The 19,675-nt window shown below is 34.0% G+C and overlaps 1 protein-coding gene across 4 annotated transcripts in view; it reads left to right on the forward strand.

Moving 5' to 3' along the window:
• LOC125670379 (serine/threonine-protein kinase MAK-like) overlaps positions 1–19,675 on the forward strand; it is a 32,074-nt gene that overhangs the window by 1,060 nt on the left and 11,339 nt on the right. Inside the window, exons 1-7 of one of the 4 annotated variants that reach the window (XM_048905500.1) lie at positions 1,200–1,242; positions 4,084–4,337; positions 7,296–7,350; positions 8,543–8,664; positions 14,834–14,913; positions 15,116–15,248; positions 16,781–16,952. In XM_048905500.1, coding sequence (XP_048761457.1) covers positions 4,237–4,337; positions 7,296–7,350; positions 8,543–8,664; positions 14,834–14,913; positions 15,116–15,248; positions 16,781–16,952 — 663 coding nt within the window. In that variant the 5' untranslated portion in view covers positions 1,200–1,242; positions 4,084–4,236. Of the gene's footprint in view, positions 1–1,199; positions 2,977–4,083; positions 4,338–7,295; positions 7,351–8,542; positions 8,665–14,833; positions 14,916–15,115; positions 15,249–16,780; positions 16,953–19,675 lie in introns of those variants that run through there. The other 3 variants (XM_048905499.2, XM_056162705.1, XM_048905501.1) reach the window with 3 other exon arrangements.

Genomic DNA, 19,675 nt, shown 5'->3' on the forward strand with positions numbered 1-19,675 from the left:
GATTTAAGAATTGATCATACGCAGAACATGCTCTCGCGTATCGAATCCGTTGAGAGACATAAACACCATCAAATGAGAAGTTGACGACGGAGAAGCTGAAATTTTTCCTTTTGTTAAAAAGCTGAGTTGTTAGTTTGCTGTTAACATCTATGTTTGACAATAAAATATCCAAATATGGAGTTCACTGGGATATATCGATTTGACACATTTTTATTCAGCTCCATTTGTTTACTTGTACGAGGTGCAGTGACTCCTTCGTTCTTGTACAATGTAAATTGTCCTGTATCAATGCATAGTACTAGTACTTAACTTAAAACTGTCTGTTGGTTTTCGTTCCATAGATAAGTTACGTCTCCTTATGCCCTGTATGGACTCGGAATTAGAAATAAAATTCTATTCTGTTCTATGGATAAAAGTGAGTACTGTTAATAGATTGACTGATTGCCGGGAAATATGTCCCCAACCCCCTCGTTCGTTGTTCGGAAGCGGACCTCGCAAACACGCTTTATCGCGCAACGACAGTCGAGATAGGATGTACATACTTAATTAAAATTATACATCGCTAGTTTGGCTTGTGAAACTAGTAAAATAAAATTAACATTTGTTACTACACATTTTCACACAGTCAGTGCACATTTTTGCAAAAATTTGGATAAGCGCATCCCCTCCAGGGGCGGATCCAGGAATTGCGGTTAGGAGCGCAACTTTATGAGGCATGGGGTCTGGGGGCCAGATGAGCTCCAGGATTTGACAGATTTTATAGGGTTTGAAATGATGTCTCCTGTGTTAGTGTGTAGTAATTTTTACTATTTTCTGTCATTTTTAATAAGGTGAAATTAACAAAATGACGCAAATTTTAAGGGTTTTTGGTAAAAATGTAAGTTCTCCCAATAAAGTCATTCAATAAATCAAAAGATTTTGTCATTTATTTCTCGGAGAGTGGGTGGAAGAAATATATTGCTTCATTTATCTATTGGAGATCACGACTTACCTTAAATTTGAAAATTTTAGGGGTGGGTGGGCACTGGCTGCACCCCCTTAAATCTTACTCTGCCCTCCCCATTTTCGAAAGGGTCGCTTCCATATGAACACCCCCCCCCCCCACCTTTATCCTCCGGCCTCCCCCTCCTATGCAATGTTTCGGAGAAACATTGGAAGGGAGATAACTCGAATTTCGTTGCTATAATTCGTCACGTGACGACAATCATCAAAATAGCAACAATAAAAACTGTCATGGCGGTGGTAAGTAATTTCTTTCGATTCGCGGTTAGGATTTAGGTACTGGCAATATATATGAGGTTTTGATGAAGACTTTAAATAATATTTGAATTACATATCATTTTTGTGAATCCTTGATGAAAAAAATAATTGGATTAAATTCAAAATCCCCCTCAGACAACAATATGAATGAGTTTCTAGCTGTTCTATGTTCTCTTCATGCAGTCTGTCATGCTGATCCATGCAATGTCCATCTATGATATTATGGAATTTTCAGCTGTAGTTTTGAATTCGCCGTAGTAAACGTTGTAACCCTTTCTATGTATGACTATTATGACTTAAAATTCGTAAAATGTGAACCAAGGGCTATGTGAAAACTCAGATTGTTTAGTGCATGCATCACCAGTCACATTCAATTCTGTCTAATTCTGATATATAGATTGTCATTTTGATATATTAGATACTAGATAGTAATCATTATTTCTTGTGTGTGAATCCCGTTGGGATCCGGGTTAGAATAGGTCCTCAGTACCCCTTGCTTGATGTAAGAGGCGACTAAATGGGGTGTTCCTTCGGATGAGACTGCAAAAACCGAAGTCCCGTGTCACAGCAGGTGTGGCATGATAAAGATCCCTCCCTGCTCGATGGCCATAACGGCATAAGCGTCGAGCATAGGCCTAAAATTTGCAGCCCTTCACCGGCAGTGGTGACGTCTCCATATGAGTGAAATATTCTTGAGAGGGACGTTAAACAATATATTCAATCAATCAATCTTGTGTGCGAAAAATTTGAATTCTACAAAGATGATAGATTTTTTGGGGTGAGATATCGGCTTCTCTGCAATATTCAGTTTTACTTGATATTTTGACTGCCATTAACACCTGACATTTGTCACCAGTCAAAATATCATAGCCAAGTTTAATCTTGGTATAACCTGTTGTGTGTATACAGAGGGTGGGTGGGTCTGAAAGATTGAAAATTGTATTGTTTATTACGATAGATTTGTAAAAATCATTTTTTAAAGAGAGAACAGCAGACTAAGCAAAGCATAGAAGGTTTAAATAGTCTGAAGAAAATTATTGGTGTCAACTACAACACAACATGGAACACTGAGATATTATACATTTATTGCATGATAGTGAGGGAGATATGAAGATTTATTCACCCAAGAAAAATCATATTCCCCGAGGGCAACACCCGAGGGGAATATGATTTTTCTTGGGTGAATAAATCTTCATATCTCCCAAACATTCATGCAATAAATTGTTTATTATACTGAAACAAAGCAAGACTACAAAAGTATGTTTGAAATTGGAGTCCGCTCATCTACATTGTATGTAGCTGGGATCGTCCTAACGGTAACACCATGCCGTCAACGTATTACGGTAGAAGGTACAAACAACGAAATACAGTGATATGATAACCAATTTTTGTATTTCCATTCTCCTTGAGTGCTGATTTACTTGCTTGTTTTTGTATCAACCAAAACCAAAACCATGCGATTCAACTGTGTATCAGAGACCCGCATATTTTGTGCCTTACGAACTATGAAAGTAGAATGACTCGGACTTATTGTGACGTCACAATACACTTCGTCTACCTTGACGTTAAATTTATGGAAAATGCACGAGGCTGCCCAAGGGGTAAATATGATAGGGAGATATGATGTCTGAGAGGGAGATATGAAGTTTTGTCCTCCCTGGCACGTGACCGTCTAGACCAATCAGATTACGCGTTGCATGGCATTCTCATACTGAGGTATAATAATATAATTTAGCTTATTTCTAATTTATTCATTGATTCACCAAACATGTTGGCAATTACAATCATGTTACTCAATATACATATATATTTTTTTTATTTATTCACCAATCAAGGGCCCTCAGGGGGCATATATACAATTATAACAATTAAACATTATAACTATACATGATACCATATACACATGTATACCATATAAACAGTTGTATGTTAAGGATTTCTACATTGATATTGTTCTGAAATTGGTTCATAACAACATGGAATGAAAATGCATAGCACAACAAAGATGCAATGTGGGAAGTAAAAGTGAAAATATGAGATATTAGATTATATAATGATAATATTAAAACTAAGACACCACAAGCACTGTCTGGACCCTAAGTTATAAGACATGAAAAAGTGAGATATCATAATTTAGCTATAAGTCACCTGACATAAATGATCATTAACTGTGTTTGCATTTTCCTTGAAAGTCGCTCACTAAATAAGATACCGACAATACATCAAACAGTGGTGAATCAATGGTAGAAAATAAATTTGATATGTTTTCTTCGCAGATCTTTTGTTCAATTCAGTTTTTACATTGGATTTTGTTTTGGAACTGCATTTTTCTATTTAGTTACTGCATACACACAAATTTAAATGATATTAATCAATATTTCATGTAATACTAAAAATATAAAGTAAGCTGAATTTATTGACTTAAAATTATTGATATTCAATATCTAAATAATTGCAACAGGATAGTTATTTCTTTAATTATCAATACAGGTGTAATTTACCTTTATTGGGGTTTTTAAAACATTTTAAAATGTTTTAATTCAGATTTTAAAACATTTTAAAACATGCAAGAATCAAAACAGAATCCACCCATATAAATTAAAAAAACCCACACCACACAGATTTCTCTTTGGTCAAACCAACTCGTAGAAGTATTTTTGATATTCATTCTGAAAACAGATTACCATGGTTACAAGGCGTATTTATTAGACGTTGTGATGACACAGCAGGTCTTTACATTGTGGAGGTAATTAAACTGATGACATGTATGTATATTATAATATGTATATTAATTAAAGGTGTGATTTTATTTCAATTTCCCAGGAAAATACCATCCAGAAAAATTGACACAGGACAGAAAAATGATGACATCAATAACAACTTAACATACTCATGGATGAATGCAATATACCCAGGATTTTATCACAATATATCGAGGATTTGTTTCGTGTGTAGATGTTTTGTTGAATAAAGAAGATGAATCGCTACCAGATTATAAAACAGCTGGGAGATGGAACGTATGGGAGTGTACTGCTCGCCAACAGCGCGGAGAACGGGGAGAAAGTAGCCATCAAAAAGTGAGTTCAACGGAGATTCAATCTCATTAAATCAGAGCCGATCGATCTGTTGGTTGTAATTAATTACTTGTGTGAAAATACACCACATAATCCATACATCTTATTGTTCAGAATATGCAATGTACATTTAATTAAGAGAGAGCATCGGGAAGTCTCGGGGAGGAATAACACACCAAAGAAATCTGACATGGATGAAAAGTGGAGGACATGTACATTACTATGTTGAAATTCAAAAGTTTAAAATTTATGTTATTAAGTCAAAAAATGTAGTTTTATTATAAAGTAATCTGAAAAAAATTTAAAACTCCCTGCTGGATTCGAACCCACAATCTACAGGTCAGCAGTTGACACATTAATTGACTGAGTTTATAACTGCAATCAAACTTAAAAGGATTAAATACAAATATTGCTGATATTTATATTTTGAATCATGTTTTAAAAGGAAGTCTGACAGCTGTTATGATAATGTAGTATACCGGTTCTTCCTTTATATTAAACATGGCCATGTATATAACTAAACCATACAAGCAAATGTAATACATGTTCTAAGTTTGTCATTTCGGGGCAAGTCTGATTAATTTATTTAGGCATTATTTCGTGGTTCACTGGTCAGACATTGTGGGTAACATTTAGTGCCATTTCCCTACATCTGCGTGTTCTGCTATTCATCACATACTAAAAGCTGTTGGATATGTCAGGTCTAGGGTTTAATTTCAGGGTGTTAAAGCTTATCCAAACTATTCGTGCAAACTTAACTTTGTTTGGGTATTGATTTTTGCAGACATTTAATAGAGGGAATGGAAGATGCAGTCTGAATGAAAATATATGTCTTCATTGCATTTGAAATAAAGGAAGTAATATGAAAAGTTTTTAAGTGAGACATATTTGAAATACATTCATATCAGTGTATTAAGATTTTTTAAATATCTTTTTAAAGATTTTCGACTTTTACATTATGTCATATTCCTGTCTAAGTGTTCACTAAAAATAAAATTAACGACAACTTTCTTATCAGAGTATGGAAAATGTGGGTTATGTAAGATCTGTCGAACTTTGATCAGTGTAGTTAAAAATCATTTACATATATGTACATAATTTATCTAGATATACACTTTGTCAATGAAATTTGGAATATTTAGTCAAGTATGCAAATAAAACAACACAATATAGGACTTTTAAACTTCATAGGAGGTTTTCCTAGACTCTTAATCCAAAAAATTCTAAATGATGATTTATCAAAACACTTAGGTTTTTAATGCAGTGTGCTCGGTATTTTTATTTGGGTTTATCTTCAAAGTAGACCATAAGGTTTGGTCTCCAGATTATCTGTTAATACTTTCTATCATGGAAAGTTTTATTATAAAAAGAGGGCTTTTTGCCAATTTTTTTTTTTAATCAATGTGCATGAAATCAAGGTCATTGGTCACCGAGTGATAAAATTTTAAACCAATACATGTAGATTTCAATTCTTTTTTTTAGATTAAACATAAAGGTATTGAAATTCTTTGCACTCTCAGAAAACTTGAATAAATACTTCAGTTAAAGTAAATATTTACCTGACAAAATGGGTATCATAAATTACATTTTAGAGACAAGAGGAATGTAAATGTGCATTGGTAATTCTCTCTGTGTGCATGTACAAATCTTTATTTAGAAGAACTGTCATTCTTTCTAATATAGTCTGATGTTGATTAAAGTTTCAACAACTTCCAAGTAATTGATCAAAATTTCAGAACAATTTTAACCACTCTTGATACAAACAAACTTTGTTTTAAAAGATGATGAAAAGGAAAACTCAGTTCATTTTTGTATATTGAAAGGAATACAATTTATTATATAAAATGTAGTTTATTCGCATGATTTCTCAATGAAGTCCAAAATAATGGGGAAAGTTTGATTTACAAAGGGAGAGGCAATATATTTTAACTTTTAACATCATAGAAAAACAAGTCTTTTTTTTTTTTTTTTGTAGGAATATTTTTATCAGACTATTTTCATCATGAACATTTTAAGCGAATTTCAACCATATATATTTTTCTGCCACTTTCCACATTTTTCACAAAGTGCTTGATACTTGCTGATTTTGACAATTTGATACAGTAAAACACAGTTACAGTGAACACACTAATAATGAATTCACACTCACATTAAAACATGGTTACAGTTAAAACACTTATAATGAATTCACACTTACAGTAAAACACGGTTACAGTGAACACACTTATAATGAATTCACACTTACAGTAAAACACGGTTACAGTGAACACACTTATAATGAATTCACACTTACAGTAAAACACGGTTACAGTGAACACACTTATAATGAATTCACACTTACAGTAAAACACAGTTACAGTGAACACACTAATAATGAATTCACACTTACAGTAAAACACAGTTACAGTGAACACACATATAATGAATTCACACTTACAGTAAAACACGGTTACAGTGAACACACTTATAATGAATTCACACTTACAGTAAAACACGGTTACAGTGAACACACTTATAATGAATTCACACTTACAGTAAAACACAGTTACAGTGAACACACTTATACTGAATTCACACTTACAGTAAAACACAGTTACAGCGAACACACTTATAATGAATTCACACTTACAGTAAAACAGTTACAGTGAACACACTTATAATGAATTCACACTTACAGTAAAATACAGTTACCATGAAAACACTTACAATAAATTTGCGCTTTTAACGAAGTGATTTTCATTCCAAGCGTAAATCATATTATGAACCTAATGGATATAAGGAATTACGTTTATAATGAATCTAAATTGTTTTTCCCTGGCACTTCGCTATAAGAGTGTTTTACTACATTTTACAAGAAACCAAACAATGACTATAAGGTTAGATGAAGTTTATATCCTGCTGGTTTAAGTATGTATGATTAGGTCACCAATCCAATCCACTGATAGTTTTTCCTTCTTTCAGAATGAAGAAAAAATACTACTCATGGGATGAATGTCTTAATCTTAGAGAAGTAAAGGTATGTCTTTTATCTTAATCTTAGAGAAGTTAATAAGATTTTGCTTTTTCTTCATTTGATAGAAGTAAAGATATGGATTTGTCTTAATCATAGAGAAGTGAAAGTTTGGCTTTTTTTTATCCATTTCTTTATTCATTTCTTAGAGAAATTGTTTTGATTTAAGAAAAGTAAAAGTTTAAATAGCTTAGTCTAAATTTTTAAAGGGGCATGGCAAATCGTTTCGATTTGAGCAAAAAAAAATTTAAATTTTATTTTTCCATTTTTATTGTTTACAATGCTTAACTAAAGTATTTCTGATGGTCAACCAAAATTTGAGGATCAGTTGTTGAGTTACAAGCGAGATACAACACTTGCAATGTTTGAAATGTAAATAAATGTTTATTCAGTATATACATGCATACAAAAATAAATACCAAGGATAACCCATGAAAGCTTATTTCCAATGGGGTCCTTTGATGCATGAATGTTTGCGCTAGGGGGTCATTTATGTGGGGGAAACCGGAGTACCCGGAGGAAACCCACGTGTCCGAGCGGGCGACCGCCATACCTTCTCACATACAACCACTACCGATCACGGGGATCGAACTCGGGTCATGCTTTTGTTTACATATAGATGGCTTAATAGAAAATAGCATGTTTAAAAGAAAAGAAAATATACCAAACACTACAAACTATTTGACTGTGTTAAGAATTAACATGTGAAATGAAAAAAATCCGCTTTAAACGAACTTTTACTTGTATATTTAACCTATGTAAACAAAACATGGCACAATTAAGCCTTGTTTACATAACAAAGAATTGTGAGCTCTGTATCTCTCATGTACCTTGACAACTGATATCAAAATTTTTGCTTACCATTAGAAATACCTTAGTGAAGCATTCTAAACATTAAAAATGGAAAAATAAAATTTGAAAATTTCTGTCTCAAATCATGTCCATGTCCCTTTAATAGTATTAAAGGAATGGTTATTTGACAGTGTCAAAAAAATCTACAAATGAAAGGATATGGATTAGATGCCTATTCATTTCAATATTGATGTGAAATATTATTGACAATTTTATTTACTTTTATGAAATTATAGATAATTATGTAGAAAAGAAATCTATCTTCAGATATGTCTTAGCTGTTTAATTTTAATGTTACACAACATTATTTACATGTCTTACTATGTATTTCTTTCGTTCAATACAGTCTTTACGGAAACTAAACCATGCCAATATTGTGAGGCTTAAAGAGGTGATTCGAGAAAATGACCAGCTTTTCTTTGTGTTTGAGTTTATGAAAGAGAACTTGTACCAGATGATGAAAGACAGGTAAGAGACACATGAGATTGTTGACTCATTTTGCGAAAGTAAAGGGGCTTAGGCATATTTTGGGTATTGCATAATATCAAAAAGGTGGTTGTCTTACAGACCATACAATAGTATGAAAGCATGTGTTGTTGTTTTTTTCCAAATTGAAATCATTTTAATTCTTTCTAGCTCTTTTTGTGCTTTGTACAAAGGGGTGTGGCTAAATCAAATTCAAGTATTTATATTTCTAAATATAGTTTTTATAAACTCCTGCATATTAAGCAAATGTAAAGCATTATTAAAATGTAATTATCTACGAAATTTCCCTCAGTGAACAGGACAATTGTATTCATTGTAAACACGAGACAGTGCGGATGAAGCCTTTGATTTGATTTTTATCTTACATTTTATGCTGTCAGCCTATTGACAGATTCAGAGCCTTAGCAGTACAGGTATCATACAAACATAAAGCCTACTGATAGATAATAGAATAATGTCTGTAATCAGAATATTGGGTTCCTTGTGGCGTTTATCTCTAATGATTTTTCTTTCTCTGTGATACGTGTATTATCCTTGAACGGCCTACAAAAAAATCTGCTAGGCATTAAAGCTCCACGGACATCTCGAATAGAAAGAGTTATAAGAAACTAACGAGGAAGTATAATTCTGTATTCCGACAGGTGATAATATGTTGCTCCATTATAGAGACTGCGACACACATAACCAGCACTGATCAGCGAATTTAAAGTTTACCGATTGAAGTTATTTCAGTTCATGTAAATAATCTAGACTTCATGAATAGGTCAGATAACTAGAGATCTGTAGATCTCTGAAATATTTCCCAGATAGCTACAGATCTGTAGATCTCTGAAATATTTCCCAGATAGCTACAGATCTGTAGATCTCTGAAATATTTCCCAGATAGCTACAGATCTGTAGATCTCTGAAATATTTCCCAGATAGCTACAGATAGCTAAAGATCTGTAGATCTCCAAAATATTTCCCAGATAGCTACAGATCTGTAGATCTCTGAAGTATTTCCCAGATAGCTACAGATCTGTAGATCTCTGAAATATTTCCCAGATAGCTACAGATCTGTAGATCTCTGAAATATTTCCCAGATAGCTACAGGTCTGGAGATCTCCGAAATATTTCCCAGATAGCTACAGATCTGTAGATCTCTGAAATATTTCCCAGATAGCTACAGGTCTGGAGATCTCCGAAATATTTCCCAGATAGCTACAGATCTGTAGATCTCTGAAATATTTCCCAGATAGCTACAGGTCTGGAGATCTCTGAAATATTTCCCAGATAGCTACAGGTCTGGAGATCTCCGAAATATTTCCCAGATAGCTACAGATCTGTAGATCTCTGAAATATTTCCCAGATAGCTACAGATCTGTAGATCTCTGAAGTATTTCCCAGATAGCTACAGATCTGTAGATCTCTGAAATATTTCTCAGATAGCTACAGGTCTGTAGATCTCCGAAATATTTCCCAGATAGCTACAGGTCTGGCGATCTCCGAAATATTTCCCAGATAGCTACAGATAGCTACAGATCTGTAGATCTCCGAAGTATTTCCCAGATAGCTACAGATCTGTAGATCTCTGAAATATTTCCCAGATAGCTACAGGTCTGGAGATCTCCGAAATATTTCCCAGATAGCTACAGATCTGTAGATCTCTGAAATATTTCCCAGATAGCTACAGGTCTGGAGATCTCTGAAATATTTCCCAGATAGCTACAGGTCTGGAGATCTCCGAAATATTTCCCAGATAGCTACAGATCTGTAGATCTCTGAAATATTTCCCAGATAGCTACAGATCTGTAGATCTCTGAAGTATTTCCCAGATAGCTACAGATCTGTAGATCTCTGAAATATTTCTCAGATAGCTACAGGTCTGTAGATCTCCGAAATATTTCCCAGATAGCTACAGGTCTGGCGATCTCCGAAATATTTCCCAGATAGCTACAGATAGCTACAGATCTGTAGATCTCCGAAGTATTTCTCAGATAGCTACAGATCTGTAGATCTCTGAAATATTTCCCAGATAGCTACAGATCTGTAAATCTCTGAAGTATTTCCCAGATAGCTACAGATCTGTAGATCTCTGAAGTATTTCCCAGATAGCTACAGATCTGTAGATCTCTGAAGTATTTTCCAGATAGCTACAGATCTGTAGATCTCTGAAGTATTTCCCAGATAGCTACAGACCTGCCGCTATAGGCCAGAGGGCGAAATTTTTTAGCAGATTGCACAATTTCTAATTAAAAATGAAAAATTACTGTTCACTGAAGGTGTTCCATATTGTCTATATCAAGGATGTGCATACCTATAATGAAGGTAATTTTACAGAACAATACCTTTCATTTCATTACCTTCTTTTCACGATTTAAAAATAGAATCCAAGCAATTATCAGAAGAAGTTTTGTAATATAAGTTTTCACATACTATACCTGGTATTTCCGTGACTCAGTTTCAGGTATAAGAAATCAAAATAGACAAAGTGAGGCTGTAAAAGGGGTTATTTATGTGTGGGGAAATTTACACTAATTACGAGTTGATGTAATAAGCACGTAAATTTCCCCATCTAACATACAGTGTATAGTTATAAATATCTAATATGATATATATTATATTCAGTTACTGTATATTTTCCCCTAGCGCATAATGTTGGAGGTGGAAAAACGTGTACTTAACCCCCAGTGTAGATAACTACTTTTACAGTACGCAGTAACTACAATAGATATAAACAAATACAGTGCAAATTTTTAACTGCAGACCGGTAAAGGGTGGGGAGAACCTTCTAATTTTCAATATTTGTAGTGTTCGTTTGAGCATATAAGTGACATTTTAGAGCATCATTTTATATGCTTTCCACCCCAATAAATTACTATATAATATGTACTGCTAGAGTCAGACTAGAAAACCAGTCAGGTGTGGCAAACGCATCTGCGGTATATATATATATATATATATATACTTATACTCATAGTGATACCGTATATACTCGCCTATAAGTCGGTCCGCCTATAAGTCGGTTGTATTTTTTAAGGTTATTTTGTAGGAATTTGCCATTGACCCGCTTATAAGTCGGTACAAATTTTTGTCAGAATCGGTTGACAATTTCAAGTCAATGCTCTAGTGTTTTTACCTATGTTTCAAAAAATATTTTGAAAAATTAATAATTATGAAGTGCTCAATATCCAAGCCCTATCAGTTCGGGGTTTAAACGCACCCCTTGATCTATTTTGGACAATGATCCCTTGTTGACCTACGCAATTATGGTCTCCTAATTACCAGTACCTGACACCGTGTTTACTTTTAGTGGCACGCGCCTCGCGGTTATGGTGGGGTTCCGGTATAATTCAATGTATCAACAAGAGAGTTTTTAAAAGTCAAGAATGATGATCTAAATTATCTGTTAACAATATTCAATCTTTTATGAAATATATTTCAGCCGGTATACATATGAATATGTATATTTCAATATTACATGTAAATCGGGTTCGTAATTCAATTTTACCGATAAACGATAGATTTGTTGGAAGTATTAGTTACCGGTATGTAAATAATTTTTAACAAGATAAAAATATGTAAATACTTGTACTTTATACATAATTTTAAAATTCATAAACAATACAATATGTCTAGATATTTGTGTACAATAATCATTTGTGTGGTAGTCCATGATAATCGTCGGAGTTGTTGAAAAAACACTACATTACGCCGCCCAAAAAATACCAATCTTCTTAGGACGCGCCTATAAGGCGGACATAGAGTTTTGGACCAAAAATTGACTCCCAAAAATCCGACTTATAGGCGAGTATATACGGTACTTTGTAAGAAATATGGCGGACTTCCTCGTTAGTTTCTAACAAAGTTTTATGTCTATTTAAGATGTCAGTGGAGCTTTAACGTATCAGTAAAACTGATTGTTTATACTGAGAGGGATCTATAATGATTTTGAGCTAGAATTACCATGCTTGCTTAATTAAGGCCACTTGCTACAAACATACTTTTTTTCAAAAATATGAAAATGGATACTAGATATGCGTTTATGTAAGGACATAGGGAGGAGCAATGTATTACAATTTTTTAACATCATAAGAAATTTACACGTTCCTAATATTTCAGAAAAATAGTTGTGCTAATTACAACCAAAATCTACCAAAAAAATATATATTAACTTATTTAACACATGCATCCAATCTCTTGTTTGTACCAAGTGTCTTTAAGATGAAGATTAATAGACAGATACAAAATTTCAATGTTTAGAATATCAGGGTAGTGAATCCATAACTGTACTGGAGCCAATGAATGTAGAAAAAGAGCATTACATTATAGACCTGTAGAGTTTATCTTCAGCATAGGTTGTCAATGTGTAGGTCTGTTGACATCTCGGGGTACCAGGTTAATTCTGGTCATAGTGATACAACCTATTCTAGGTATAACTTCATGTTATTATGTTATAAATTTACATACTGTAATTACATGATTCAGTATAAATCCAGTAATAGTGTGCTGTGAATGATCACCGCTATTTTTTTTAATTCTTTATGTAAAGTTTGTTGTTGATATCAATAAATGGTCAAATAATTGTTTCAATGGAGATTGACTTGCAACCATTGTTCAAAGCGGACTTTCCACTTCCACCCCTAGTCATGCGTGGTGAATCTTGTTAAAAAACGAACCATGCCATTTCAGCAGTATTCTTGTGGAAGATAATTGAATGATATAGTTACATTATGTACTACCTTGTTGGTTGAGGTGCTTCGTAGTACTATTGTCACTGACAATGTTTGTGTCAAATAACAGACATTATACACACATTATGATACAATGATATACCTCCCATCCAAATTGTTTACGTTAACACTCTGGTTATTTAAGTATTAGAGAGATTTTCTCCACCTCTAAATATACAACAGTATGTTAATCAATACATTATAAACGCTGTTGTATACGGACCACATCAATATTGAATGATCAGCACACCAACCAGTGTATAGTGTATTCATATTAATAGTGATAAATATTTGCATAGCCAAGGGCACTTCATCAGTCAATAATATCTTGTCTACAAGTGAAGCACGGTGATCATATGATATCCTCAGTAATTAATTATGGTACACATCAATGTAAAACACACTGACAATAATTAATTACGGTACACATCAATGTAAAACACACTGACAATAATTAATTACAGTACACATCAATGTAAAACACACTGACAATAATTAATTACGTTACACATCAATGTAAAACACTGACAATAATTCTTCATTCAGAGAGCCAGTTAAAATTCCTCATATATATATATGTTTAAAATTATGAATCGTGGGCCTCCATGCTTTTTATTACGGCACTTTGACCAGTGAATAATGGCACCTAGTGGCCATAATTACCTCCAGTGGTCAAATAGAGAGTCCATGATAAACTAGGGTGTGGTAGTCCATGATTAACTAGGGTGTGGTAGTCCATGATTAACTAGGGTGTGGTAGTCCGTGATTAACTAGGGTGTGGTAGTCCGCGTTTTGGGGTAATACGTTTAGAGAATTTAAGGTTGTTATAACATTAGATGTAGTGACTTGTCATGTTTTGGGGTAATAGGTTTAGAGAATTTAAGGTTGTACATTAGATGTAGTGACTTGTCATGTTTTGGGGTAATAGGTTTAGTGAATTTAAGGTTGTACATTAGATGTAGTGACTTGTCATGTTTTAGGGTAATAGGTTTAGTGAATTTAAGGGTGTACATTAGATGTAGTGACTTGTCATGTTTTGGGGTAATAGGTTTAGTGAATTTAAGGGTGTACATTAGATGTAGTGACTTGTCATGTTTTGGGGTAATAGGTTTAGAGAATTTAAGGTTGTACATTAGATGTAGTGACTTGTCATGTTTTGGGGTTACAATAGGTTTAGTGAATTTAAGTATCTTGACATGTTTGATTTTATTGTTTGTCTCTGTGTGTGCATGTTCACAAGAGTTTTGTTGAAACTGACTAGTCCCCTCACCCCACTAGATCGACAGAAACAAAGTATTAGTGAGGGAACATATGAAGCTTAAAAATCAGTCAAAAACTGCAACAACAACAAAAAATAACACCAATCAAGTTCAAGTTAAGAAACACACCTGTAGGTGCATGGCTTCTCATTTTTAATATTTCACCTCTTATCTTTTCAGGGACAAGTTATTTCCAGAGTCTGTTATCAGAAATGTCATATACCAGGTTTTTCAGGGTCTGGCTTTCATGCATAAGCATGGTAAGATAATCCACAATGCTGACATATACATATATTATTTGACATTCAACATTATTTGTCAGGTTAGGGAATATATCATAATTATGTATAAGTGAGGGCCAATTCAAAACTTACATAGAATATAAGACATTATCTTGTCATATTTTTCAATATCTGATTACCACCTTTGGTTGAAACACCACTGAAAATAATTTCCTTGCAGGTTTTTTTCACAGAGATTTAAAACCAGAAAATCTGCTGTGCACCGGCTCAGATTGTGTCAAAATTGCGGACTTTGGATTAGCACGAGAAATTAGGTCAAGGCCACCCTACACAGACTACGTCTCAACTCGATGGTAGGCAATTTCAACAAACACCCATTCTTAACCTTGCCCCTTGTACAAATCAGACAAGAACATGGAATTGAAATGTGGACAGTCATGAAGATTATGAATGTACCACATTAGGGAAATTGTTTGAGAAATATAATTCAGTTTTGAAAATACATAACGACACATGTGATGCTGCACGCCAGCATGCTTCATGAAACACATTAGTGCTTCATGAAAAGTATGCCAGCATGAAGCTTTGCAGTTCATCCCCTCAGATTGAAATTGAAATTTATTTCTTATATTTATGTCTCTCCTTCACAGAAGGGGGCTGTATTGTTATAGTGTGATTTCTTCATTGTCTTCTTCCACTTCTCCTTTCGTTTCTCATACAAATTTTGTCCAAGCCATAACTTTTTTGTGTTTTGGCATAGGCCTTCAGTGGCGGATTTAGAGGGGGGCGCAGCCGGTGCGCACCCCCCCCTAAAATTTTCAAATTTAAGGTAAATCGCGGTATCTTTTTTCGGAAAATGTACTAAACGATAAAAGAAGCTATAATTTCTTCCACTCCCGGAGAAATAAATGACAAAATCTTTTGATTTCTTGAATTACTTTATTGGGAAAACTTAATTTTTTCCAAAAAACCGTTAAAATTTGGGTCATTTTGTTAATTTCACCTTTAAAAACTGATAGAAAATAGTACAAATGACTAAATAGGAGAAATATTTCAAGCCACATAAAATCTGTAAAATCCAGAAGCTTCCGGGGGCTTCGCCTCCTGGAACCCCAGGAGGGCTTCGCCCTGGACCGTCTCTGACTCATAAAGTGACACCCCCTGTAACCACAATTCCAGGATCCGCCACTGGCCTTTGATATTCGGTATGTGAGTATACCATAGTAAGACAGTGTGTCATGTGCCATTTTTAATGATCTTTGACCTTGACCTTTTATGTAAAGGTCAAATAACGGAATTTTTGGAGCATTTTTTTTCGTCTGACCTTCACTTTTTCATCTTTTGACATAGGTCTTCAATATTTAGTATGTTAGCAAGTTTAATTTACTATCATATGTTCACAACACTGTTCCTTGTTTGAGGCACATATAAATATAGGCAAATGTTATGTACTGTAAGTCTTAATTTTCCACTTTAAAGATGATCCTTAAATATGTTTTGAAAAAACTATGGAAAATGGAAGAGGAGACATCAGTTTTAGTGTGCTAAAACAATTCTTCTTAGTTACTTTCTGCTTTCATTTCATTTCTGTTGAAAATTCCCGGCAGTTACATTCATCAAGATTCTGTTCATAACTGCATTGCGTTTATGATGAATGGCTATCATTACAATTCATAAAGATATTGACGACAGAAACATAGGAAATGTAAATATTATGAAATAAATTGTATGTTTGAGTTATTTCATAGCTGGCAATGATATAAACAATTACAATCAACACACAGTTATAATGAAACTCCACCGACAACTTTCTTCTGTATTTACCTTTTCATTAGACGCATTATATGTTTATATCCTGTGATTACTTCTCTACTTTTACTTTCAGGTACCGAGCTCCCGAGGTTTTGTTACGCTCCACCAGTTATAGCTCACCCATTGATATATGGGCAGTGGGCTGTATCATGGCAGAACTGTATACTCTGAGACCGCTATTTCCAGGAAGCTCAGAAATTGATGAAATATTTAAAATATGTTCTGTGCTAGGCACACCCAAAAAGGTAAATAATATATATTTATCCAATTTTTGTTCCCCCTGAGGTCAAAGGTTGGCATGTATACACATGATTGTATAATTTTTGCTCTATATCTTTGTCGTTTACTTAATTGCCTCTACTCCTGTTTCGATAGTCATAAAATATCAACTTTGATAACAACTCTCCGCGGTAAGCTAAAAGAATATATAGCAATGGAAAACATTGTCAGGAAATGTGTTAAAAATTCCACAATTTTGCAAATTAACTCAAAATTGCTGTAGGGAAAAGAGTAACGTCATCATACAGTGCCGAAAGCAAATGTTACTGTTACGTCATAGGTGGCGTGATAGGCAAAGCGTTAATGGAGTTTAATTCAATATAACAGAATGATTAAAATCAAATTTCTTGTGGAGAAATGATGAAAAATATTTTGGTTTCAAATTCATCAGTTCAAGTTTATATTTCGTTAAAGGGGTTTAGCTGTGAAAGTGATGGTAACCATTTTTTCTCAAAATCTCTCAATGGCATAGGAATATATATTGAAGGGGCTTTTTTGTGAAAGTGATGGCAACCTTTTTAGCTCACCTGAGCTGGAAGCTCAAGTAGGCTTTTCTGATCGCCTGTTTGTCCGTCTGTCTGTAAACTTTTTACATTTTCGACTTCTTCTCCAGAATCACTTGGCCAATTTCAACCAAACTTGGCAAAAAGCATCCTTGGGTGAAAGGCTTTCAAGTTTGTTCAAATGAAGAGCCATGTCCCCTTCAAAGGGGAGATAATCGCAAAAATAGGGTGGGGTGATTTAAAAATATTCTTCTCAAGAACCACTGGACCCGAAGAGCTGAAATATACATGAAAGTTTACTGACATAGTGCAGATTCAAGTTTGTAAAAATCATGGCCCCTGGGGGTAGGATGGGGCCACAATAGGGGATCAAAGTTTTACATGCAAATATATAGGGAACAATCTTCTTCTCAAGAAGCACTGGACCATAAATGGTTTGTATTTACATGAAAGTTTCCCGACATAGTGCAGATTCAAGTTTGTAAAAATCATGGCCCCCAGGGGTAAGTTGGGGCCACAATAGGGATCAAAGTTTTACATGCCTAAATGTAGGGAAAACCTTTAAATATGAACCAAGGTGATTCAGGTGAGCAATGTGGCCCATGCATCACTTTCACAGCTAATGCCCCTTTGATATATATGTCTATGCCATTGGGAGATTTGGAAAAAACAAGAGGCCCATATGGCAACTTTTTTTCTCAAAATCTCTCAATGGCAAAGGAATATATATTAATGACTAATAAAAACATTTATTTTGTACAAAAACAAGAGAAACCTAATAAAACTACGTTAGATACCTGCTTTTAGTGTAAAGAAATGTATAAGGAAGAATTATTGACTTATATAAGACAATAATTATTTATCACCAAAACATATCCATGTGCCTGTTTTAAGGTTAAAAAGTGTTTTTAAAAAAATTAGATACTTGTGTTAGGCCACACCAATTTGTAAAATAGTTCTTCGGATTTTCAAACAAAAAAAGTGAGGCGAGAGGGCGAAATTATTTTACAAATATTATTTTTAATTTTGGAGATAAAAATTATGAGGCGAGCGAATACAAGAAATATAAATATTTTTAATTGAATTAAGTGTGATTTAAAAAGCGGGTGCCTAAAAATAAAGATCTAAAATCACCAGATATCATTTGTTTATCACATAAACTTAATATTTTTCAACTTTGTTGATATAGTTTACAATAAATAAGAAGTATTTCAGGTTTCAAAGACTTATTTTCTTTATACCTAATACATGTACTTTGCAACATTAACTGATAAGGTCTTTTTGAAGAATTTTATTTAAGTTTCATTTCTACAAACTTTCGATTCAGAGATATACATATTGCTAGGGACACATCCAGTTTTGACATTCATTGCAAATGCAATATCCATTGCATCGCTTTGAGCATTTTCTTGAATTTTGATATGACATCACCAAACCTTTTGTGAATTTGTCGTTAACTGTCGGTCCAGTTTAAAATAGTCATCGATCAGTACCCCTTGCTTGTTGTAAGAGGCGAATAAATGGGGCGGTCCTTCAGATAGGACTGCAAAAACTGAGATCCTTGTCACAGCAGGTGTAGCACGATAAAGATCCCTCAGCATAGGCCTAAATTTTGCAGCCCTTCACCGGCAATGATAACGTCTTCATGTGAGTGAAATATTCTCAAGAGAGACTTCAGTCAATATATAGGCTAATCAAACAATCAATCATACGCTATCAATGTTCTCTAAATAGTGGCATCGAATAGTGCTTCAAAAGTTTCATCGGCTTCCGGTTCGATTCCAGCATAAGGAACAACTTCCAATCCAGTGTTATGAAGTATCGTACATATTAAGATAGACATCATGAATAACTTAACCGTATTACACTGTTAGGAAATTTCTCGAGAGCCCGCGCTTCTGTCATTTGTCAGCATATACATCAAGGTTATTTGTGCGCTTGTTGTAAAAACTAAAAAAAATATTTACGGATATTTTTGAACACGCGGGCGGATATTATTTTTTGATAATATTATAATTTGGATTTGTTACAAATAGAAGCGGCGAATCCGACGAACTAGATTACAAATTGGCATGGCCTTATTACTGAAATATATGATATAGAGCAATTTTCATTGAATCAATTTTTGGTTACAAAATGACAGTTAATGCCCCCTTAAGGTATCACAATACTGTCAGTGAGCTTTC

The sequence above is a fragment of the Ostrea edulis genome, chromosome 4, assembly GCF_947568905.1.
Source record: "Ostrea edulis chromosome 4, xbOstEdul1.1, whole genome shotgun sequence".
In the NCBI taxonomy this organism is placed as follows: Eukaryota; Metazoa; Mollusca; class Bivalvia; order Ostreida; family Ostreidae; genus Ostrea; species Ostrea edulis.